The 24,770-nt window shown below is 49.9% G+C and overlaps 2 protein-coding genes across 2 annotated transcripts in view; one reads left to right on the top strand and one right to left on the bottom strand.

The window, feature by feature from the left end:
• LOC140741271 (cyclin-T1-like) overlaps positions 1 to 17,700 on the top strand; it is a 30,775-nt gene extending 13,075 nt beyond the window's left edge. Inside the window, exons 3-9 of the mRNA XM_073071265.1 lie at positions 2,431 to 2,559; positions 6,391 to 6,451; positions 6,864 to 6,926; positions 11,030 to 11,075; positions 12,943 to 13,106; positions 13,835 to 13,905; positions 14,096 to 17,700. Coding sequence (XP_072927366.1) covers positions 2,431 to 2,559; positions 6,391 to 6,451; positions 6,864 to 6,926; positions 11,030 to 11,075; positions 12,943 to 13,106; positions 13,835 to 13,905; positions 14,096 to 14,773 — 1,212 coding nt within the window. The 3' untranslated portion in view covers positions 14,774 to 17,700. The remainder of the gene's footprint in view (positions 1 to 2,430; positions 2,560 to 6,390; positions 6,452 to 6,863; positions 6,927 to 11,029; positions 11,076 to 12,942; positions 13,107 to 13,834; positions 13,906 to 14,095) is intronic.
• Positions 17,701 to 18,248: 548 nt separating this feature from the next.
• On the bottom strand, positions 18,249 to 20,742 carry cldn12 (claudin 12). The gene is given in 2 exon segments (XM_073071264.1): positions 18,249 to 20,711; positions 20,713 to 20,742. Coding segments are annotated over 2 exon segments (777 nt in total). The 3' UTR covers positions 18,249 to 19,964.
• Positions 20,743 to 24,770: the final 4,028 nt, after the last annotated feature.

The following is a 24,770-nucleotide window of genomic DNA, read 5'->3' as shown; positions in this document are numbered from 1 at the left end:
CATATCATTGAAGGCCCCTGTACTGTTAATGTATGGCACAACACCATAACACACACATTCTCCTGTAGATCCACTTCAGCACTGTATCACTGACTGTACAGTTGATATATGCCACTATATACAGGTTTCCCCTGCTATTCAAAAGTAGAGCGTTCCTATGAAATGGTTCGTAAGCTGGAATGTCATAAAGTGAAGAAGCAATTACCATTTATTTACATGGGAAAAATTTGCGAGCATTCGCAGACCCAAAAAATAACCTACCAAATCATGCCAAATAACACATAAAACCTAAAATAACAGTAACATATAGTAAAAGCAGGAATGATCTGATAAATACACAGCCTATATAAAGTAGGAGTACTTTTCTGCAATTATTGCAGCACTGTCCACCGTAAAGAAAATCTCACGCAAGTGATCTCGGCAGCACTCGCGGCAAGAACACACGGTGCAAGCGCTCTCAACAGCACTCGCAGCAAGAACACTCGGTGCAAACGCTCTTGGCAGAAACACACGGTGCAAGCGCTCTCAACAGCACTCGCGGCAAGAACACACGGTGCAAGCGCTCTCGACAGCACTCGCGGCAAGAACACACGGTGCAAGTGCTCTTGGCAGAAACACGGTGCAAGCGCTCTCGACAGCACTCGCGGCAAGAACACACGGTGCAAGCGCTCTTGGCAGAAACACACGGTGCAAGCGCTCTCGACAGCACTCGCGGCAAGAACACACGGTGCAAGCGCTCTCGGCAGAAACACACGGTGCAAGCGCTCTCGACAGCACTCGCGGCAAGAACACACGGTGCAAGCGCTCTTGGCAGAAACACACGGTGCAAGCGCTCTCGACAGCACTCGCGGCAAAAACACACAGCGCAAGCGGTCTTGACAGCACTCGCGGCAAGAACACACGGTGCAAGCGCTCTCGGCAGAAGCACTCTTTCCAGTAAACTTTAAGCTATGAAGCTGCCAAATTATACCAAATAACATATAAAAATACACAGCTTATATAAAGTAGAAATAATGTACATCCAGTGCAGTTTCACTTGCTGGAATCAGGAAGACAGCGAGCACACTGATGGTGTGTTAGGCTGAGTCGTCGGAGGTTGGGGTGGTGGGAGGTAGAGGACACTGGGGTGTCATCTCATCGTCGTCTGTTTCCATCAGGGCAGACAGGTCACCTTCCATGTCTGCCTGCCTGGATGTCGAAGGTCGAGGTTCGCCGTCTGATGTGGAAGGCTTGTAAAACGACAGTAGGTTTGACTGCTTAGCCTCGCGCATTTTTCTATCATACAGTTCTTTGTAAGCCCTCAAACCATCCTGCAAATATGCCCTAAACCTACGTACCCTTTCAAAATTAAAGTCATACTTTTCTGCAATCATTGTAGTGCTGTCAATCGCAGCGAATATCTCTCGCAATTGCTTCACATTCAGTTCCTGGACGACTTCACTTTTGGGCCATTTGCTACTGCGGTCGGCTTCAATTGTTATCCTTTCCTCTTCATCAGCTCTTCATCTCTCAGTTCTTGGTCATGGGATGCCAAAACCTCTTCAACATCATCTTCGTTAACTTTCACAAACCCAGCCTCCTTAGCCAAACTCACTATGTCCTTACTTCGTTCAGCACGATCGAAACGCTTAATTATGTCTAGTTTTACGCTAAGTGTAACACCCTTACGCGCTCTTTTAGGCTTTTCCGATACCTTAGAACTCATCTTGCTAACGGATGCACAAAATAAATCAACATAAAGCACAGATGCTCACAGGCACGTGTTTAAGCAATGGCGGCTAGAATGCAGTTCCAGGGGAGGAGCTTGGCTGATCAGCGCGCGCTGCCTTTTTTCATACAGTGAAAACACCTTCCGTTAGCGAAAACAGGTAACTAATGTAGGTCTTTCATAACAGCGAGGTGTCGTAAAGCGAACGATCAAAAAACGGGGGACACCTGTATTGTATAGTTAGGCCATGTCATACACAGGTTGGATGAACTGTTAAGTGTGTAGCATTATCGCATACAGGTAGTGTATAGTTCTGTATCTATCACACACAATCCTATACAGTTACTGTCCAATGCTGTATCACATACAATTCCCAAAGAGTTAATGTATTTATCCTTTCTAGGATCAATGTACAGTACGATAACATATACAGACCTGTGTTCAGATAATGAACAACATTGTCACACTTAATCCTTTGCATAACTACTGGCCAATGATGTTGCATGCACGGCATCTATACAGTTGGTATACAACACATTAATATATATACAGTCCCTTACATACTATGAATTCAGTTTATGACACATAATCTTTTGTACAGTAGTTAAAGGATTGTGTATCACTCAGAATTGCTGTAGAATTAATGTACAGCACTGTATCACACAGTCCCTATACCGTCCATTGTGCTGCCACACTCTGACCCTCCCTTGTACTTTGCATAGATCATCGCTCCTGCCACTCTCTTCTTAGCCGCCAAGGTGGAAGAGCAACCTCGCAAGCTGGAGCATGTAATTAAAGTGGCGCACGCCTGCCTGAACCCACAGGAACCCCCACCTGATGTCAAGAGTGAGGTAGGTTCCAGCTGAGTCTTGTTTGGTGGACACCCTTGGCTCGACACCCACGTGCTCCTGGATTTTGGCATCCCTTCTGCTCCAAGAAGTGTCACTATTGAATGGGAGCAAGCAAGCATCATATGAAAAGTTGAGTGAGTTAGGGCCTATTTTTTGGAGCGAAGGAGGATGAGAGGCAACTTGACAGAGGTATATTAGATCATGAGGGGCATAGACAGAGTGGGCATACTGTGCCTTTTACCCAGGACAGGAATGGCCAATACTAGAGGATATTCATTTAAGATGATTGGAGGAATGTATAGGGGAGATGTCAGAGGTAGAGTGGTTAGTGTGAGGCTGATACATTAAGGACATTTAAGAGGCTCGTAGTTAGCCACATGGATGATAGAAATAATGGTGGACTATGTGGAAGGAAACAGTTAGATCTTGGAGGAGGTTAAAGTTTGGCACAATATTGTGGGCCTGTACTTTTCAGTGTTCTATAATGTTCAGAGTGTGCATACACTCAGCTGCAAGAATAGTTCTACACTTGTAACAGTCTTTCTTTGGCAACTTTTATAAACACGTTATTTTCTCTGGTGCGGCAGAGGCTGAGGGGACATCTGATTGAAGTTTAAAAAAATTATTAGACCCATAGATAGTCATGATCTTTTTCCCAAGGGTGTAAATGTATAATAATAGAGGGTATAGTTTTAAGGTGAGAGGGGCAAGTTCAAAAGTTCAAAGACATCACAGAACAGAGATGAGGAGGAATTTCTTTAGTCAGAGGGTGGTGAATCTGTGGAATTCATTTAAAGCAGAGGTTGATAGGTACTTTGTAAAGACATCAAAAGTTATGGGGAAAAGGCAAGAGAATGGGGTTGAGAGGGAAATAAATCATCCAAGATCAAATGGTGGAGCAAACTTGATGGGCTGAATGGCCTAATTCTGCTCCTTTGTCTTATGGTCTTAAGGGGGTGTGCAGGGGACATTTTCTTACACAGGGAGTTGATGCCTGGAACGTGCTGCCAGGGATAGTTGCGGAGGCAGATACAATGGAGGCGTGAGATTCCCAGACACATGAATGTACATGGATATGGATCATTTGTTAACATAGGTTTAATTTGGCACAGAGGGTGGGCTGAAGGGCCTGTTCCTATGCTGTACCATTCTGTGTTCCACCTTAGAAAAGTGAGCTGTGCGAGTGTGGCACCGGTGAATTGAATCAACTAGAGACTGCAGCACTTTATAAACAGTACTCTGGAGTGGGGCAGGTTCATGAAGAGTGCACTTTTCAGCATCACACCGTTGAAATGGGTCCTTCGGTGTTTTGTACATTTGGAAAGAGCCCATTTGGTGCCGTACTTCTTGGCTGAGATGTCCACTCAGAGCTTCGTGCCTTTGAGCAGTGTCAAGCTGAGCACAGCAGCTTTGGAATGCGCGAACTGGAGTGTGCAAATTGGCACAAACCAATTCCCTCACTGCATCATTGACTTTGTGCGCTGGAGGGCCGTACTTCTGGCATTTGTCCATCAGGATCATGTCACTGCTGGGGGTGTGAGTGGCTAGGTGAGCACTCTGACACCTCCTCTTTCTTACCCCTTGGAACAGGACCCCACCAAGAAACATCAAACCATTGTCTCCCGTACCATCACCGCCCTTATCAACTCCAGAGACCTTCCATCCTCAGCCAAAAAACTCATAATTCACACACTCCGCACTGCTCGGTTTTACCTCCTCCCTAAGATCCACAAGCCTGACTGTCCCGGTAAACCCATAGATTCGGCCTGCTCCTGCCCCACCAGACTTGTATCTGCCTATCTGGACTCCATTTTGTCACCCATAGTTCAGTCCCTCCCCACCTATATCCGGGATACATCCCATGCCCTCCACCTGTTCAATAACTTCCAGTTCCCCAGTCCCGACAACTTCATTTTCACAATGGATGTCCAATCCTTATACACTTCCATTCCCCATCAATAAGGCCTCAAAGCTCTCCGCTACTTTCTGGACAATAGACCTCACCAGTTCCCCACCACCACCACACTCCTCCGGTTGACAGAACTGATACTCACACTTAATAACTTCTCTTTTGGCTCTTCCCATTTTCTTCAGACCAAGGGTGTAGCTATGGGCCTCAGCTATGCCTGCCTCTTCATTGGTTATGTGGAACTGTCTATGCTCCAAATCTATACTGGTACTGCTCCCCAACTTTTCCTTCGATACATTGACGACTACATTGGTGCTGCTTCCTGCACCCATGCTGAGCTCATCAATTTCATTGACTTTGCCTCTAACTTCCACCCAGCCCTCAAATTCACTTGGTCCATCTTGGACACTTCTCTCCCCTTTTTTGATCTCTCGGTCTCCATCTCTGGATACAGACTGTCCACTGACATCTTCTATAAACCCACTGACTCTCATAACTACTTAGACTATACCTGTTCCCACTCTGCCACATGCAAAAATGCTATTCCCTATTCCCAGTTCCTCCGTCTCCGCCTCATCTGCTCCCAGGATGAGGCTTTCCGTTCCAGGACATCTCAAATGTCCTCTTTCTCTAAGGATCGTGGTTTCCCTTCTGCCATCATCAATGATACCCTCACCCGCATCTCCTCCATTTCCCGCACTTTGGCCCTCATCCCATCCTCCCGTCACCACAACAGGGACTGTGTTCCCCCTGTCCTCACCTACCACCCCACCAGCCTCTGGATCCAGCATATTATCCTCCACAACTTCCGCTACCTTCCAACAGGATCCCACCACTAAGCACATCTTTCCCTCTCTACCCCTTTCTGCTTTCCGCAGGAATCATTCCCTCTGTGACTCCCTGGTCCACATGTCCCTCCCCACAGATCTCCCACCTGGTACTTATCCCTGCAAGCGTAAGTGCTACACCTGTCCCTACACCTCCTCTCTTACCACCATTCAGGGCCCCAAACAGTCCTTCCAGGTGAAGCAACACTTCACTTGTGAGTCTGTTGGGGTAATCTATCGCATCCGGTGCTCCCAGTGCGGCCTCCTCTACATCAGCGAGGCCTGACGCAGATTGGGGGACCACTTCGTCGAGCACCTCTGCTCCATCTGCCACAACAGACAGGATTTTCCGGTTGCCACCCACTTCAACTCTGCTTCACATTCCCATTCGGATATGTCCATACATGGCCTCCTCTACTGCCATGATGAGGCCAAACTCAGGTTGGAGGAACAACACCTCATATACCATCTGGGTAGTCTCCAGCCCCTTGGCATGAACACTGAATTCTCCAACTTCTGGTAATCCCCTCCCTCTCCCTTCCCCCATTCCAGTTTCACTCTGCCTCCTCCTCCAGCTGCCTATCACGTCTTTCATGATTCTGCCTTCTTCTACTACACATAGTGCTTTCCCCTTATGTTCCTTCTTCACCTCTCCGGCCTATCCCCTCCCTGCTTCCCCTCCCCCACCCCTTGATCTTTCCTCTGATTGGTTTTTCACCTGGCACCTACCAGCCTTCTCCTTCCCCCTCCCCCCCCCACCTTCTTTATAGGGCCCCTGCCCCCTCCCTCTTCAGTCCTGACGAAGGGCCTCAGCCCGAAACATTGACTGTTTGTTTCCATGGATGCTGCCCGACCTGCTGAGTTCCTCCAGCGTGTTGTACGTGTTGCTTTGACCACAGCATCTGCAGTGTACTTTGTGTGAGCATCAGCACAGACTTTTTTCTCTCTCTCTCTCCCTCTGAGAGGAGGAGAGTGAAGCCAGCAGTACAGATCAGTGGGTGAGAGTAAAGCTGGTACTCCCAGAATGCTGTGGAAAGGTGTGGCTGTGAGATCTTGATGCTGCTCCCTGTAATCTTGCTGCCCTCTCTGTCACAGGCCTACCTGCAGGAAGCACAGGACCTGGTCATCCTAGAGAGCATCATACTGCAGACCCTGGGTGAGTCTGGAAATGGGGAGGGTGGATTGGAGCATGGGGAGGGTGGAGAAGTGGGAGGAGCACTAAGCTGTAGTTTATAATCTCCCTGGGGCTCCAGGCATGAGAGACATTTATTCTAGGTTTATTTTGTTGGGCCTTCCCATCCTTCAGTGAGCAACTTCTGATTCTGTGCTATAGGCTGAAGGAGCCTGTTCCTAGTACAACAGGTTCCTGATGGGTTGTGACCTCTGCTTCCCACCCACAGTGGGTCCAGGATGGGCTGCTGTCTGCACAGGAGGATCTGGAGGGGTGCAGGGAGCTCAATCTGTAACATCAGGTTCTGGCAGTGATGGAAGTGACCACCCCCTCCTCAGATATCCCCCAGTGATACCGCTTGTACTTGCTGTGACCTCTCCTCTCCTCTCCCTTTCAGGGTTCGAGATCACCATAGATCACCCGCACACTCATGTGGTGAAGTGTACACAACTAGTCAGAGGTAAGGTATTGGTATATTACTGTCACATGTACTGTGATACAGTGAAAGTCCTGTCTTACATACTGTCCATTCAGATCAGATCATCACACAGTGCATTGAGGTAGAACAAGGTAAAGCAATAACAGAATGCAGAATAAAGTGTCACAGTCACAGAGAAAGTACAGTGTAGGTAAACAGTAAAGTGCAAGATCATAACAAGATATATTGTGAAGTCAATCTTATTGTACAAGAGGTCCATTTGAATGTCTGATAAAAGTGGGATAGAAGCTATCCTTGAGCCTGGTGGTATAGGTTTTCAGGCTTTAATAACTTCTACCCAATGGGAGGTGGGAGGAGGGAGAATGTCGTGGGGTCTTTGATGATGTTGGCTGCTTCACTGAGGCAGTGAGAAATGTAGACAGATTTCATAAAGGCGAGGCTGGTTTCTGTGATGTGCTGAGCTGTGTCCATCTTGCAGAGCAATTGCCGTGCATCTGGATAGAATGCTTTCTGTGGTGCATTGATAAAAATTGGTAGGAATCAAAGAGAACGTGCAGAATTTCTTTGGTCTCCTGAGGAAATAGAGGTTCTCCTGAGGTTCACACTTAGGAATTTGAAACTCTCAATCCCAACACTGTTGATGTAGACAAGAATGTTTGCACTGTTCTCCCTTTTGACCAGTTCTTTTGTTAACATTGAGGGAAAAGTTGTCATGATATGTCACAAAGCTCTCTGTCTCCTTCTTGCACCCTGACTCATTGTTATTTGAGATAAGGCCTAATTCAGCAATGTAATTTGCTAACTCGGGGAACAAGATGTTAAGGGGACAAGAAGGTAAGTGAACTGAGTGTGCTGTAGTGTCGTACAGCAAGGAAACAGGCCATTTGGTCCATTGTGTCCATGCTGACCCCCATTTCACAAGCACTTGCTCCGTAAATTTCCCTATCTTGGTGATACCAGTGCTACTCCAGATACCTCTCCAATGTCGTGGGAGTCTCTGCTTCCACCCCAACCCTTAGATGTTGTGTTCCAGATTCCAACCCCACCCCCCCACCCTCTGGGGGAAACGTTACCCATAACTTTAGAGGAAAGAGATCGCTGTGCCTTTGGCAATGATCCTTGCGTCCTCAATGGCCACAGGAGTAGTAGGACCAGATGATTTGGAGGGTGGCAAATGATGTTATTCCCTTGTTTAAGAAAGGGAATTGGGAATTATAGACCAATGAGTTTACTTTAGTGGTGGGCAAGTGGTTGTAGGAATTATGAGCATTTGAAGAATCTTAATCTGAATAGGGATAATCAACATGGCTTTGTGAGGGGCAGATCATGCCTCACGAGCCTGATTGAATACTTTGAGGATGTTGTAAGGGATTGATAAACAGGTTTCGAAGGTTTGGATCAACGAGGGAGAAGGAACACTCCCAAGTTGCAAGGTATTTTATTAATATAAGATGATAAGGATAAAGAAACAAATATAACTAGGGCGCCGAAGACTTTTGTAATTTTAATGTATTGCACAGTACTGCTGCTGCAAGGAAAATCTAATTTCATGACATATCTGAGTGATGATAAACCTGATTCTGATATGCATCTCAATTGTGGATTGGGAAGGGGACAGGGAGAGGGGAATCATGGTTGGGAAAAGGGGAAGAGAGAGGGAAGTACCAGAGAGGGAAGGTTTTGTTTCTGAACTAGTCTTGCTTGTTTCCCAAAATTTTATCAGTCAAGACTTTACTTTGCCAACTGAAATGGTTTTACTCAACCTTGAAAAAGAATACAAGTTATCATGTTTGCTGAGATTGGCAGTAAAGATTGCAGATGTTTCATTACCAGTTGAGCTGACATCCTCAGTGCGCAGTTGTTGGTGTTTCTGTCGCATTTATATAGCCCTCTGTTCACTTGCCTCAGTCTTGATTGGCTATCCAGTTTACCTTTGAATTCCATTGGCTCACCTTTCTTTGGTTCTTGGGGGCTCATGGATGGTGTTTATTTCAATATGTCTGTTTACCGAGTTATCAAAGGAGAACCATGCTTCTAAAAATTCTCGTCTCTGCCTCATTTGCCCATGCCAGAATCTCCATGGTGTCCCAGTTAAAGTGATGTCTTTCTTGGTCTTCATGTAGTGAGATCAGTGGCAATGGATCATGTCTCCATACCACCAGTGTCTGTTCCCATAAATAAGTTGAGAGTTTATGTCCTGTCTGGCCTACGTAGTTCCTGTTGCAGTCTCCACAGTTGATCCAGCACACAACATTGCTTTAGTCGGTTGTCTTTAATGGTACCTAGGTTCTTAAGACAAGTTCCTAAAAGTCACTGTTGGTTTGTGAGCGATTGTGATTCCGTGAGGTTGGAGTGGTTGAGCTGTCATTACTGATATATTCTTGATTTAGGGCAAGGTTGCGCACTGAGTAAGGTCTGCGCGACTCCTTAGTAAGCATCTCCTGATGAAATTCTGTGGGTAATTGTTCTGGGGTATATTGAATAAATGCTTCTCTTCCTTGGCCTGAAGTACACTGGTGCTGCAGTGTGTTTGTGCTCTCTTAAATAAGGGGCAAATGCAGCTTTTCTTGGGACAGGCTGGGTGGTTGCTGTTGTGGTTACCCACAGAATTTCATTAGGAGATGCTTACTAAGGAGAGAAAGTCAAGCAGACCTTATTCAACGCACATTGAAATGCATGACATTGTGGGTCAAAGAGCTTGTACTGTGCTGTAATGTTCTTTTAGACCATAAGACATAGGAGCAGAATTAGGCCATTTGTTCCATTGGGTCCACTCTGGCTTTCCATCATGGCTGATCTATTTTCCCTCTCAACCCAATTCACCTGCCTTCTCCCCGTCATCTTTGACACCCTCACGAATCAAAAACCTATCATCATCCACTTTTATATATACGCAATGACTTGTCTCCACATTTATCTGTGGCAATGAATTCCACAGATTCACCACCCGGTGTGCCCTCTTGTCCTAGATTTTCCCACTATTGGAAACATCCATTTTGGCCAATGCCTTATAAAACCTCTGCTCTACACTTTCTCACAATTTGTACCCATGCCTTCATGTTTTAAACTCCCTGATCATGACAAAAAGATTTTTACCCTTATCTGTCCTCCTCATAATTTTGCACATCTCTATCAGGTCCAGGGAGAACAGACCTACCCTCTCCATTCTCTCCTCAAAACCAGAACATTTCATGCCAGGCATCTTCCTGGGAAATCACCGCTGTATACTCAAAGTTGGGGAAAAAGTTAAAGGGGGGTGAACAGTCAAAATGGAGTTTATTGTCATTGTGTACAGGTGCAATGAAAAACTTACTTACAGCAGCTTCACAGGCACAGAGCATCAGAAACACAGCATTCACAAGGAGACATAAATTATGGCAGAAAGAACACAACTAGAACAAAATGTTCATTGTAGTGCAAAGTGGTCACAGTGTTTCTGTACTGAGGTGGTGATCAGGGTTGTGCTGGTTGGCTCAAGAACCGATGGTAGAACGGAAGTAGCTGTTCCTGAACCTGATAGTGTGGGACTTCAGGCTTCTGCCCCCCTGCCCAATGGGAGCTGTGAGAAGATGGCAGGGCCTGGATGGTGGGGAAATTTGATGATGCATGGTGTTTTCTTGGATGTGCATGTGATGTAATGGGCAGAGCTCACTACTGTCTGTAGCTTCTTACGTTCCTGTGCATCGTGATGTAACCAGTAAGGATACTTTCAACAGTACATCTGTAAAACTTTGTTAGAGTGTTTGGTAACAAGCTGAACTTCCTGAGAAAGTAGACACCAGCACACCTTCCTTGTGATTGTGGCTTTACATCTTTCCAATCTCTACAACCAACTCCTCTCTCTCTGTGACCCCCTTTGACCACTATACCTTCCCTGTCTCTGTGACCTCCTGACCTCCTCCAGCCCTTACACCCCCTCCTCTCTGTAACACCTTCCAGCCTTTATACTCCTCCCTTTCTCTCCAACGCCTAACCCTTGCTCCTTGACCAAGCTGTTGGTGGGTGTCTCCAACATCTCTTGCTGGCTCAGAGATTGGTAGTTCCCCATGATGTTAATGGTGCTGCTGTTGCTTACTAAAATACAAAACTAACCTTCACCCCTCTCTCTCTTTCTCTCTCTCCAGCGAGCAAGGATCTGGCACAGACATCATACTTCATGGCTACCAACAGGTTGTTCCTCACACCACCCCTCATGGCGCAGTGCCCAACAGCTTCCTTTTACTCCTCTTCTGCTCCTCCCTCCCTTTCACTCACCCACCTTCTTAGCGCTCCCTCCAAACCTGCTCCTGCCCCAGGGAGAAGCTGGCAGAAGCTGCCTGCCTGAGGTGGTCACCAGTGTGAGAATGCGGAGGCCGTGTGACACACACGCGCCCATGTGCTTCTTCTAGCGCGCCCACATACCACATGTATCCATGGAAGTCTGATTATAGCTGTGTCTGCCATCACATCTGTGCAACAGCATGTTCGTGCACTTGTACCTGCATGAGTGTGTATGTGTGTGCATCTCTGCAAGTGTCTGCAATACTCCTTCAGAAAATGTCTGTATTGTGTGTGTATGGTGTACATGTATGTTCTGCTGTTTGTGTTTACTGTATAGAACATAGAAAACCTACAGCACAATACCGGCCCACAATGCTGTGCCAAACATGTACTTGCTTTAGAAATTACCTAGGGTTACCCATAGCCCTCTACTTTTCTAAGCTCCATGTACCTATCCAGGAGTCTCTTAAAAGACCCTATCATATCCACTTCTACCACAGTCGCCAGCAGCCCATTCCACACACTCACCACTCTGTGCATAAAAAACTTATTCTTGACATCTCCTCTGTACCTGCTTCCAACCACCTTAAAAGTGTGCCCTCTCGTGTTCGCCATTTCAGCCCTGGGAAAAAGCCTCTGACTATCCACATGATCAATGCCTCTCATCATCTTATACACCTCTATCAGGTCACCTCTCATCCTCCATCGCTACAAGGAAAAAAGGCCGAGTTCACTCAACCTATTCTCATAAGGCATGCTCCCCAATCCAGGCAACATCCTTGTAAATCTCCTCTGCACCCTTTCTATGGCTTCCACATCCTTCCTGTAGTGAGGCGACTAGAACTGAGCCCAGTACTCCAAGTGGGGTCTGACCAGGGTCCTATATAGCTGCAACATTACCTCTCAGCTCTTAAACTCAATCCCACGGTGGATGAAGGCCAATGCACCGTACGCCTTCTTAGCCACAGAGTCAACCTGTGCAGCAGCTTTGAGTGTCCTATGGACTCGGACCCCGAGATCCCTCTGATCCTCCACACTGCCAACACTGTTTGTTGTATCATAGAACAGTACAGTGCAGCAGAGGCCCTTTGGCCCATGATGTTCTGCCAACCTTTTAACCTACTCTAGGTTCAATCTAACCCTTCCCTCCTACATAGCCCTTCATTTTCTTTTCAGTCTCTAAATGTCCCTATTGTATCTGTATATACCACACACCCACTACTGTGTAAAAAAAAACTCACCCCTGACATCCAATGTGTGAATCTATGCCTGTTTTTATGTTGTTCTTTCTGTGTTTAAGTTGTATTTATCTTGAGTGTCAGTGAATTGTGCGTATACGATGCATCAATGTGTTGTGTGTGTATGGTGCACATGTGTGTCTTGTGTTGGAATGCAAGTTCAGTGTACATGTTTATGTCCATATGGTGTGTGTGCAAATTGTGTGTGTATGTTTGCTGTATACAAGTTTGTATGGTGCATTCTGTGTTAGTCCCTCAGCATAGACTCCTGTCTGCCTCCTCGCCCTTGGAAGAAGTCCTTTGGGTAGCAGTGGAAGGGAAGCACTGGGATCCTCCAACTTTCAGCCGTCACTCGGTGTCCTCTGCCCTGCCTCCCCCCCCCCCCCCCCGGCACTCAGCCCCTGTGCCACTGCCGTTGATTCTTGAGCTCGTGGTACAGTCCACCCACGAGACGATTTAACACTGTGCTTTCTCTTCTCACCTCACCCCTCCTCCACCGCCTGACCCACTCAACGCTCGCTGGCCTGTCTGCCCTGCAGCCTCCACCTCACCACCTTCTGCCTGCAGTACCAGCCTGCTGTGGTGGCCTGTGTCTGCATACACCTCGCTTGCAAGTGGTCCAACTGGGAGATCCCCGTCTCCACAGACGGCAAGAATTGGTGGGAGTACGTTGACCCCACCGTCACACTGGAACTGCTGGATGGTGAGTCCTATCCCCTAGAGCTTGCTGACAACACCCTAGCTGGAACGAACCTCCCTCCACACTGTCCCAACGCACACTCCCGGGATCAGACATAGAGTGAAGCTCCCTCCACACCATCCCATCACACACTCCCGGGGTCAGACACAGAGTGAAGCTCCGTCCACATCATCCCATCACACACTCCCGGGGTCAGACACAGAGTGAAACTCCCTCCACACCATCCCATCACACACTCCCGGGGTCAGACACAGAGTGAAGCTCCGTCCACACCGTCCCATCACACACTCCCGGGGTCAGACACAGATTCAATCTCCCTCCACACTGACCCATCACATACTCCCGGGGTCAGACACAGAGTGAATCTCCCTCCATAGTGTCCCATCACACACTCCCAGGGTCAGACACAGAGTGAAACTCTCTCCACACCATCCCATCACACAATCCCGGGGTCAGACACACAGTGAATCTCCCTCCATAGTGTCCCATCACACATTCCCAGGGTCAGACACAGAGTGAAACTCCCTCCACGACATCCCTTGCGTTGGATACTCACTGTTGATGGGAAACTGGGCCCTGTTACCACTCTCTCTACCCAGTGACATTTCCAGAGTCCTCAACCAGCACTCGGATGTAGGGACAGGGTTTGTAAATGTCTCCTCCTAAAGCTTGTCCCTCTGTTAATGTTGTTCTACCCCCACACACACACTCTGGGGGCCTTCATCTTCCAGAACTGACGCACGAGTTCCTCCAGATCCTGGAGAAGACCCCCAGTCGCTTGAAACGCATCAAGAGCTGGCGGGTAAGTTGGTGATAGATGCATTTGTGAAGTCCCCGTGTACCCCGAACTCCGATCGCGTACCTCGTACACCGACCCACGGACACTCCCTGTGTATACCAAACTCACTGCCCTAGCCCTTGTCCCTTCTCCTTGTCCCTACTCCTTGTCCTCTGCCTTCAGCCCTCATTGTCTGCTATCTCTGCCCTCTCAGGCCAGCCAGGCAGCGAAGAAGCCTCGTCTGGAGGATCCGGAGACAGAGGAGGCGTCCTGGTCTGCCCCCCTATCAGTGCACACGTCCATTGGCACCTGCCCGGAGCCACCGGCTGGCGGGGCAGGGCCCGTGGATGAGCGAGGTGGACGAGTCGGCCCCTCCCATGCCACTGTACCTGGCGGCACCCTCCCCCAACGGGTGAGCCTATCTGAGTACCGGGCCAAGCGTGCCGAGGAGCTGGCCCAGCAGAGGCAGCGGGCTGCGGTGCCCCTCCACCCAAGGCTGCGTCTGACCCCAGCGCTGGAGGAAGGATCGGAGAGTGGGGAGAGGGAGGACGAAGGGGAGAGAGGGCGGAGAGATAGGAGGAGGGAGGGAGCCCATCGCCACAAGCGTCACCGGCATCACTGCGGATGGGGTGGTGAGGAGGAGGCAGGGAGCAGGCACAAGCAGCCCCGCCCCTCCAAATTGCCAGGACCTCCTCCCCCACCGCATCCCCCTCCCCCACCCCCACCTCTTCCCTCATCGCTGCCACTGGAGACCAATGGTCATGGGCATTACCAGGATGCCTTTGACATGCTCGAGTCCCTGCTCAGTGCCCAGGGGGTGCCCCGATCAGCCCAGCCCCCTCCCCCGCTGCCCACCGAGCCCCCTCCACCCCTGCCCCCTCTCCCCAAATGATGGAGTGGGGATGGGGTATTCTCCCTTTGCCCCTGGCCTCCAGCACCGTCAGAACACAGGGACAGAAAGTGGGGTGGGTGGGTTCTGCCCCTCTCCCCAAGTGAACCAGGGTCAGGGGTAGTTCTCCCTCCACACCGTCCCATCACTCTCCAAGTGAACCCAGGGACAGAGTGAGGGGTGGGAGCCCTCTCCACCTCCTCCTCCTGCTACCTGTGTACCCAGCGATGGAGAGAGGGAGTCAGGGTCCTTTAAACTCTATTCCAAGGGACAGAGAGAAGGGCGAGTAAACCCATGTACAGGCAAAGATGGGGATGGGGGTAGTCTCCCTCCATCCTCTGCCTCCATCCCTGTTCTCCAATTGAATCCAGGGATGGAGAAAGGGAGAGAGAAGGGGTGCCTCCTCTATCTGCTCCCTGCATTCCTCAAGTAAAGACAGGAATGTCTCCTCATATGGTGATGGAACGTTTGCAAGTAAGTTGCCAAGATCGGAGAACAACTCAACCCAACCATCAAGCATCAAAGCTACACATCTTCTGAATTATTTCCAAAGACAGGAATGGAAGTGTGCTTGCTCAGCCCATCGTACCACTCCCCAAGTGAACACGGACAGAGAGATACAGGGAGGGGCACAGCACCTGACAGAGATTTCCAAGGGCTGAGCAACATCGGTGGGGTGTAATGGTTTTGGATCTAGATGGTGCATAAGGAAGCTGTTGCTGGGGTCTAGACCCCGAGATGTAGATAATCCCTCTCCGCATCCTCCTTAAACACATAGTGCCTCATCTGCTAAATCCCTCCAGCACCTTGTGTGTGGCTCCAAATTCCAGTGTATCTCTTGTCTCAAGAAAGGGTGGGGGGCCCAAGCAAAAGCATAGAAACATAGAAAGCCTACAGCACAATACAGGCCCTTCGACCCACAAAGCTGTGCCGAACATATCTTTACCTTAGAACTACCTAGGCTTACCCATAGCCCTCTGTTTTTCTAAGCTTCACGTATCCATCCAGGAGTCTCTTAAAAGACCCTATTGTTTCTGCTTCCATCACCGCTGCCAGCAGTCCATTCCACGCACTCACCACTCTCTTTGTAAAAAACTTACCTCTGACATCTCCTCTACACCTGCTTCCAAGCACCTTAAAACTATGCCCTCTCGTGCTAGCCATTTCAGCCCTGGGAAAAAGTCTCTGACTATCCACACGATCAATGCCTCTCATTATGTTGTACACCTCTTATTCTCCATCGCTCCAAGAAGAAAAGGCTGAGTTCACTCAACCTATTCTCATAAGGCATGCTCTCCAATCCAGGCAACATCCTGGTAAATCTCCTCTGTACCCGTTCTATGGTTTCCATGTACTTCCTGTAGTGAGGCAACCAGAATTGAGCACAGTACTCCAAGGACCAGGGTCCTATATAGCTGCACCATTACCTCTTGGCTCTTAAACTCAATCCCACGATTGATAAAGGCCAATACACCGTACGCCTTCTTAACCACAGAGTCAACCTGTGCAGCTGCTTTGAACGTCCTATAGAATCGGACCCCAAGGTCCCTCTGATCCTCCACACTGCCAAGAGCCTTACCATTAATGCTATATTCTGCCATCATATTTGACCTACCAAAATGAACCACCTCACGACTATCTGGTTTGAACTCCATCTGCCACTTCTCAGCCCAGTTTTGCATCCTATCAGTGTCCCGCTGTAACCTCTGACAGCCCTCCACACTATCCACAACATCCCCAACCTTTGTGTCATCAGCGCATTTACTAACCCATCCCTCCACTTCCTCATCCAGGTCATTTATAAAAATCACAAAGAGAAGGGGTCCCAGAACAGATCCCTGAGGCACGCCACTGGTCACCGGCCTCCATGCAGAATATGATCTGTCTACAACCACTCTTTGCCTTCTGTGGGCAAGCCAATTCTGGATCCACAAAGCAATGTCCCCTTGGATCCCATGTCTCCTTACTTTCTCAATAAGCCTTGCATGGGGTACCTTATCAAATGCCTTGCTAAAATCCATATACACTACATCTACGGTTCTACCTTCATCGATGTTGAACTGTTGGCGTGTGTGGGGAATGAGGAACATGGATATTGTCTAGGCAGAAGAGACTATTTTCATATGGCCCCTAGTCATTCAATGACTAATATAATTAGTTCGGTACAGTATGATGAGCCAAAGGGCTTGTTCTCATGCTGTTACCATGCTGTGGCAGCCTTGGCATTTCTTCTCCCTCCCCACCTAAGCTGTTCGACCCATTGGAACCATCATGTGATGCATCCGCTTCAGAACTCAGCATCTCTCCTATCTCCAGAAAGATTCAGGGAGGGCACCTGTCCCCTCATTAAAGAGGCAAGAGAGGGTCCAAATGGCCTCTGTTCCAAGGGGTAGGGACCAAGGAACAGTCATACTGATGGGGTGAGCAGTCGTGTGTGTGTGCGTGTGTGCGCACACGTTTAAAGAGAGAATATACTGTTTACATTATTTAAAGTAACCTGCCAGTTAAAAGTGCATAGTAATACTGCTGTGTGGGTGAACTCCCACCCTCTGAAGCCTGGAGGGGGGAAAAGGGAAGAAGAAGTGTCCACTTCCCCCATCCCTCCTTTAAGCCTGTGAACAGGGGGTGTAGTGATTAGAACCCAGAATAATGTCCCCCCTCTTCAAGAGCACAGGTGAGCCCTAAGCAGATAGCTGGGTGCATGTGTTGACTTGTACAGCCACCAGCCTCTCTCCCCCACCCAACCTGCCCACACTTCCTCCAACCTGTTCTCTTTTCCCTAATCCACAGGGCTATAGGTTCCCTCCCTTAGGCGAGGGCCACGATCTTGTACATACATTTTTGTATGGTGAATTATGAAAGTAACTCAGGATGATTTTCGTCTTTAAGCAGGGTGGGGTAGGGAGGGGGGAATTATAGTGTGACACATTGCGGAGGTTTAGTTACAGTTCACTGTACTTTTGTTATATAAATATATATATTATAAAAGCATCTTGAGTAGCTGTGATGGTTTTCCTTACTACTGGGGAGCAGATATCTTCTCTCCACACAGGGGGAAGGAACACACTGCAAGATAGAACCGTCCAGAGCCTCCTGTGGATTACAGTTACACCATGCCCCTGCCATGGTGCTCCCTCCTTACCACCCATCCCACAGTGATTTTCATCCCACCTTCAGTGCTGTGTCTGTGCATAGCTTGCACGTTCTCCCTGGGGCTCCAGTTCCCTCCCGCACCCCAATGATGTGCAGGTCGGTGTGTTAATCGGCCACTGTGAATCTTGCCTGTGTGTGTGGGTGGATGTGTAGTGGAATTGGTGTTGATGGGGGGGGGGGGGGGGGGGGAGAGAGCACAGACTTGATGGTCTGAAGGGTCTGTCCTTATGACTCTGGTACGTCACTGAGGAGCCCCTGGAGGCCAATGAAATATGCACAGCATGCTCCCACAGTCACACAAGTTTACAGACAAATGAACCCTGTGTATGAATAAATGAATACTTTTATTGTAAAGCACTCCCACCGCCGATAGGCACAGACATTGAAACTCTTCAACAGTTCATTATACAGTATATACAACAGGGCACAGGAATAATCAGAAGCAGCAGTTTCCACACCACTTCCCTCACCCCCAACCCAGCCTGGGAAAATAGTAGCATATTCCCAATTTAACAGAGGCAGGATCTAGGAACCAGTGGTGGGAGAGAGAGGGAGTTTATAAGAGAGATATCATTCTGGTCACAGGAGCTCCCCCCCTCCCCTTACATTACTCCACAGATACCAATCCAGTCCCACTAGCAAGGGCTGGGGAACTGAAACTCATTAAACGATAAAGGGAGTTGTTGACTCCCATGGGAGGGGATGAAGTTGGGTGTAATGTGGGATTGATGGGGAGGGGAAAGATGGTGAAATGGCATGGAAAGGGGTGAGATGTGAGAGGGAAAGGAGGAGATGGGGTGGGATAGGAAGGAAGAGAAAGGGATGGGGTTGTGATGGATTAGTGGGGAAAATGATGTGGAAGTGGATAGAGATTGGGAATGAGGTAGATGGGGGGGGGGGGGGGGAAGGTGAAATGGAGTTCTAATGTGATGTCAATGCACCAACAGCCCTGACAGCTGGTGAACTGGGAATGGGATGCCACCTCTCCCCTTCCTCTCTCTCCCCTTGAGCCTGCTATAACACATCAGAACATCACAATTCAGCACTTGCAGAACAACACTGGACACTGCACTGTTTTCACCACAGTTACTCGCCCGGGACAACTCCGACAGCACCTCCCCGAACCACCCAGAACATCGACTGGCACCTTTCCCCTCCGCAGAAGCTGCTTGGCCCGCTGAGTCATGAGATACAGGTTCCAGCATCTGCAGTCTCTCTGCCTTTCCCACCCAGGAGGACAAGCCAGTGGGCGCAGTGAAACAAGCCCCGCTCTTGCGCTGTCTGGCTGAGGAAAAATTGATCTTCGTCACTAGGTCAAAATCCCAGGAACTCCCTCCATCAATGGCACCATTGGAGCACCTTCAGAACACAAACTGAGGCGGTTCACCCCCACCTTTATGGGGGGGGGGGAATAAATGAGCAATGATTGTACTCATGAATGACACCCACACCCAGACAATGAATGAATAGGCAATGAGAGCAGAGTTAGCAGGTGGAAGGAGTTATCCACATTCACAGCACAGGCAATTAGATCATCCACGACTTGCAGTGCACCCTGGGTTAAACGCACCCTCAGAGGCCTTGATACTTCATGTCTTGGTCACCGAATGCAGTTGGGCACCAAGCTGCAGGCGAATACAGCAGGTGAACTGATAGTGTGTATATGAGAGATGACTTGGAAGGAATAGGGGAAATGGAGTGAAAGGGAACCCTAGGAGAGGTGTACATCAATAGTGTGTGAGAGAGAGAATGTCGTGTACATGCGAGAGATCCTGTGTATGAGATAGTGTTTGTGGGCCCTTGCGACTGTGTGTGTCTGTGTAAATGAATAATAGTGCATCTCTCTCTGTGTATATTGTGAAAAGTAATCAGGTGAATGCGTGAGAATGTGCATGTTTGAGACAAAAAGTGTTAGGGGTGTGAGGAAGAGAGCGAGTGAGGGGGATCTTCCTCTTTGCGTACATCCCATCCTAGGGGTGTGTGTGGTTCTGAGGACAAAGCAGCCCCATCACTCAACACCCCCATCTCTGTCCCCCACCCTTTAGCACGCCTGCTGCCTGATGACAGGGATATCGATCTCCAGGGTGGAGAGACGGGAACGGCGGCCGGAGGGCTCGGCCAAGTAGGCAGTGGGAGCGGATAGCGGGTATGGGTAGTGCTGAAATTGGGCAGGGAGCGGGGTTGGGGCCAGCGGCTGCCAAAGCAGCGCGGGCGGTGGGCGGCAGGCACAGTACCAGAGCAGCAACAACCCACCGGCCAGTGCCAGCCCGCCACCGCTGCCTAGGGCTAAATAGGCAGCGGGCCCGGCGCTCCAGGCCGGTCCGTAGCGCCGGTTCAGACGGCTAGTATGGAGCAGCAGCCAGACAGTGGGACCTAGTACCAGACAGGCGGCCAGCAGATCGAGTAAGCCAGCCACCAGCTGGCAGCCAGCGCTGTTGACCAGGCAGCGGGCCAAGCCGGCACGGGGGGCGCGGCCGCTGCAGGCAGCGTGGCAGAGGCCGAGGGCACCAAGCAGAGCGGCAGCGGTAGCGGCAGTCAGGGCCAGTGGCAGTGCCAGCTGTAACAGCCGCAGGTCGAGCTGGTCAAGTGAACGGTACCAGTCGGGATCGCGGAAGGTGCAGCGGGCCTCACCCTGTGCCCGCACGCAGCGGGTCCAGAGCCCAGAGCTGACGCTCAGGTTGGGCTGGTGCCGGCTGGCCGAGGCCAGGCGCTGAAGCCGCCAGCGTGGTAGCAGTGTGGCAGCCAGCAGCCCACCCAGAGAGCACACTCCACACAGCAGCGCCAGCCCGGGTGGCCGCCTGCACCTCCCGGCACGCCATGGAGCCGCGACACCACCAGACGCCGGCACCTGTGGGGAGGAGGGGAGAGGTTAGGGGGGGGGTCAGCAGGGGAAGAGAGAAAGAGAGAGGTTGGTAGGTCAGAGCAAGAGGGGCGGGTGGGGGAGATGCGGTGGGAGCGCGGCGCGGAGGGAGACTGGGGCAGAGGGTGGGTATTACAGTGGCGAAGGTTAGTGAGATGATGGGTTGAGGAGACGGGAATGAATGTTAGATAGCGAGATAAAAATAAGGAATGAGGAGAAGAATTTCGACCAGAGACTTAGACAACCTCTACCCCTTCCCTCCCATTCTACCGTCGCTGCTCAACACGAAACGTCGACCATCCCAAATTCTCATGCCCACGTTCGGACCCGCAGACCTTGAACCCAGACAAAGGGATCGGACAGGGTCTTGGGGAGGGGAGTGAAGACCGACGGCGGACAGTTACAACCGTGTCCCTCTCATTTCTTAGTGACTATATGCGCCGGACCCCGGGCCAGTGACAGGAGGGGCATGATGAGCAGGCTCCACAGCGACCCCAGGCGACTGGGCAGACTTGCTTCATTAGTTTATTTCCCAGAACCTGATCAGAGGGACATCGAGCTCCAGGGCGCGGCCAGATAGGCGCGGAGGTTGGGAGTGGCGGCGGCTGCTGCCTGAGGAGAAGGGCAGTCTAAGGGCGGCCCCGTTGCCCAACTAACAGCGGAGCTCCGGGGAGCAGGCAACTAGGCTGACCCAGCCATCACCGGGCACAAGGCAAGGCGCAGGCTTTAGGCCGCATAGCTAGCATTTCGTTGACTGGCGTCATGACGTCACGAAGCACGGACGTACGTGCTGCAGCGCTCGGGCCCCTCAGCTCGTTAATTGTTGCCCAGTCGGTAGGATCTCTCTACCACCCCACCACTGCTTCGTCCGAACCGACAGCGGACCCGATACCTCAGACACAGCGGCGTCAGCCTCACCCTCACCTTTCCTTCTGTCTTCAACTGCAAACTCCAGCGTTGGCCCACCCCCGCGGCCCACAATCTCAGGCCGCCCGTCACCAGCGCTCCGCCAGCCAGCCCCCGCTCGTAAACCGGGGGCCCGATCGCAACGACCGATTGGGTTGCACTCGCGTCGGTCAAACTCTTGGGCTCCCGGCCTCCACTCCGATTGGCAGCTACGCTCCTCTCAAGCTCCACCAACCCTCTCCAATTGGTCGCTCAGCTGAAGCCTGTTACGAGCTTGCGCTGACATTGGCTAAATGGGGGTTCGGCTGACTGATTGGAAGAAATGGGAAGTGCTCTGATTCCCGATTGGTTGCTCCGCGGTTGAGGGGAGGAGAGACAGAGAGAGATAAACTTGCTGGACTCGTCTCTAATTGGTTGAGGGTACTGGGGAAGCGTGTTTGGGTCAGTGACGTTACATCAGACTCGCCCCGATGCCAGCTGAGACTTCGGGTTCACAAACAGAGTCTGATTCCGTGGCGATGTTTGGCGTGATTCGGCTGTGCTACCAGGAACCCTCGGAGGCCAGTGTTGGGGATGATGGTCTTCACTCCCCCAACCACCAAAAAACTCACTGATTTGTACCACCCACCACTCTCTCCAGCAGTGCCGTGGGAGTGCTTGACTCTCTCCTCCTCCTATCCCTAACACCGTTCTCAATGATACTTAATATCGCTCGCCTTCCCCCCCCCCCCTCCCGCCAACTCCCAATACCACCTCCGCTTTCACACAAATCTAAAGCAACACACACAAAACGCTGGAGGAACTCAGCAGGTCAAACAGAATCTATGAAAATGTATAAATAGTTGACACTGGGAAATCTCTTTCTATCTCCCCGCCCCCCAATAAAATCCCTGAGCAAAGATGCCTAGTCCACTCTAGAACACACCTACTACCATCCCCTCTGAAGGCTCTTCACCACTCTGTGACAAACATCTCCTTCTAGGTTGAGAGACCAGCACGTCCACATTATTCCTAATTACACCATCCGGGCCATCCCATCTTCTCACAGCTCCCATCGGACAGGAGGTACAGAAGCCTGAAGTCTCACATCACCAGGTTCAGGAACAGCTACTTCCCTTCAAACATTTGGTTCCTGAACCAACCAGCACAACCCTGATCACCACCTCAGTACAACAACACCGTGACCACTCTTCACTACAATAGAAGTAGTATTTTTCTAATTGAGCCCAGCACACAAATGGCTTTCCCGCACTGTCAGAAAGGCAAAACAGGGTTATTCACAGACAGCCATTTCTGTGACACCAGAGACACGGGGCAGATGTGGCAGGGTTTTCAGACCATAACGGACTACAAGTCCACCACATGCACCAACAACAGTGACACTTTTCCTCCTGATAAGCCGGGTGTCTTTTACCCTCAGTTTGTGCCAGTGAGGAAGAGCACCCCCATCTCCGAGGAGCAGGTTCTAGCTGATTTGGCCACAGCTGATGCGAGGAAGACCCTAGCCAGGGTCAGCCCCCGTAAAGCCGTGGGGCCTGATAACACAGCTCGTCGGGTGCTGAGGGACTGTGTAGCCCAGTTAAGAGGTTCTAACAGACATCTTCAACATCTCTCTGGAACAGTCCTCCATTGTCCCCACAGGCTTCAAAGGGACCACTGTCATCCCAGGTGCCCAAGACAGTAGCCTCAACGGAGGGAGATTGAAAATCTGGCTGAGTGGAGCCAGTCCTCAGTGGTGGAGAGGGTCAATAACTTTAAATTCCTCGGTGTTATCATTTCAAAGGATATGTGCTCTGCAGCACTGACCTCAACAATAATGTCACGCTTTGAGTGGCTGGTTATCTATCACATTGAATCTCATCTTCCTGCTGCTTTGCACCCTTTTCCAGTTTGCTTATCGCTCAAATCAGTCCACTAGTGATGCCATGGTCTGTGTCCTCTGTTCTGTCCTGTCCCACCTAGAAAATGGTGTCTCACATACTGACTTAAGCTCGGCGTTTAATATGATCATCCCTCAGAAGCTGGTGGGTAAACTGTCTGCATTGTGTTTCAACACCTCTCTCTGTAACTGGATCCTGGACTGCTTGACCGAAAGACCACAGTCAGTCTGTGTTGGCAAAAACATCTCTAACTCCATCACACTGAGCACTGCCCTCCGCCCCCAGGGCCGAGTGCTCAGCCCGCTGCTGTTCACACTGCTGACACATGATTGTACCGCTAGATCCAGTTCAAGCCGAATCATCAAGTTCACTGATGACACAACAGTGGCTGGCCTTATCAACGACAATGATAAGATGGCACACAGAGAGGAGATATAGCGGCTGGTAGAATGGTGTGAGCACAACAACTTGGGTCTCAACATGGACACGACCAAAGAGATGATTGTGGACTTCAGGAAGGTTCAGGGCTGACCACTCCTCACTGCACATACACGGCTCCTCTGGGGAGAGGGTTAGGAGACCCAAGTTTCTGGGGGTGATCTCACCTGGTCCCTCAACACCACCTCTCTGGTCAAGAAAGCACAGCAATTCCTCCACTTCCTGAGGAGAATGAGGTTCCTTACCCTCCATCTGTCCAACAATCTCTCTGACCCTCTACCATCAGGCAGGAGGTACCTTAGCATTAGAACAAGGATGGGAAACAGTTTATCCCCCCCCCCCCCCCCCCCCAGACCATGAGACTACTGAACTCACTGCCTTCACCCAGGTCTCACCACGTATGAATTATGCTGTTTTACATTTTAAATGCACCTTATTATTTGTTAATTTATTTGTGGTAACATTACTTTATGTGTTGTGTGTGAATTATACGTACTGTGTTGTGCGACTGGGTCCAGATAAACATTGTTTCATTTGGCAGTATACATGCACCGTGCCTTGTATAATATTCAGCCCCAAACACTTTGTTCACATAACTGAGTTTTACAACCAGGGATTTTGATCAATTTAACTGAAAAAAATTATTTGTGAATTATATGCTTTTTTCACAGTAGAGCCCCAAAACAGGGAAAATTGTAAAGCATGAAAAACTAAAATATCAAAAACTGAAATGTCAGCAGTTTAAAAGTATTCATCCCCCTTT

Source organism: Hemitrygon akajei, chromosome 18 (genome assembly GCF_048418815.1).
Source record: "Hemitrygon akajei chromosome 18, sHemAka1.3, whole genome shotgun sequence".
NCBI lineage: Eukaryota > Metazoa > Chordata > Chondrichthyes > Myliobatiformes > Dasyatidae > Hemitrygon > Hemitrygon akajei.
Note: the sequence above shows the minus strand (reverse complement) of the source record. Positions and strands in the feature narration are given on the sequence as shown.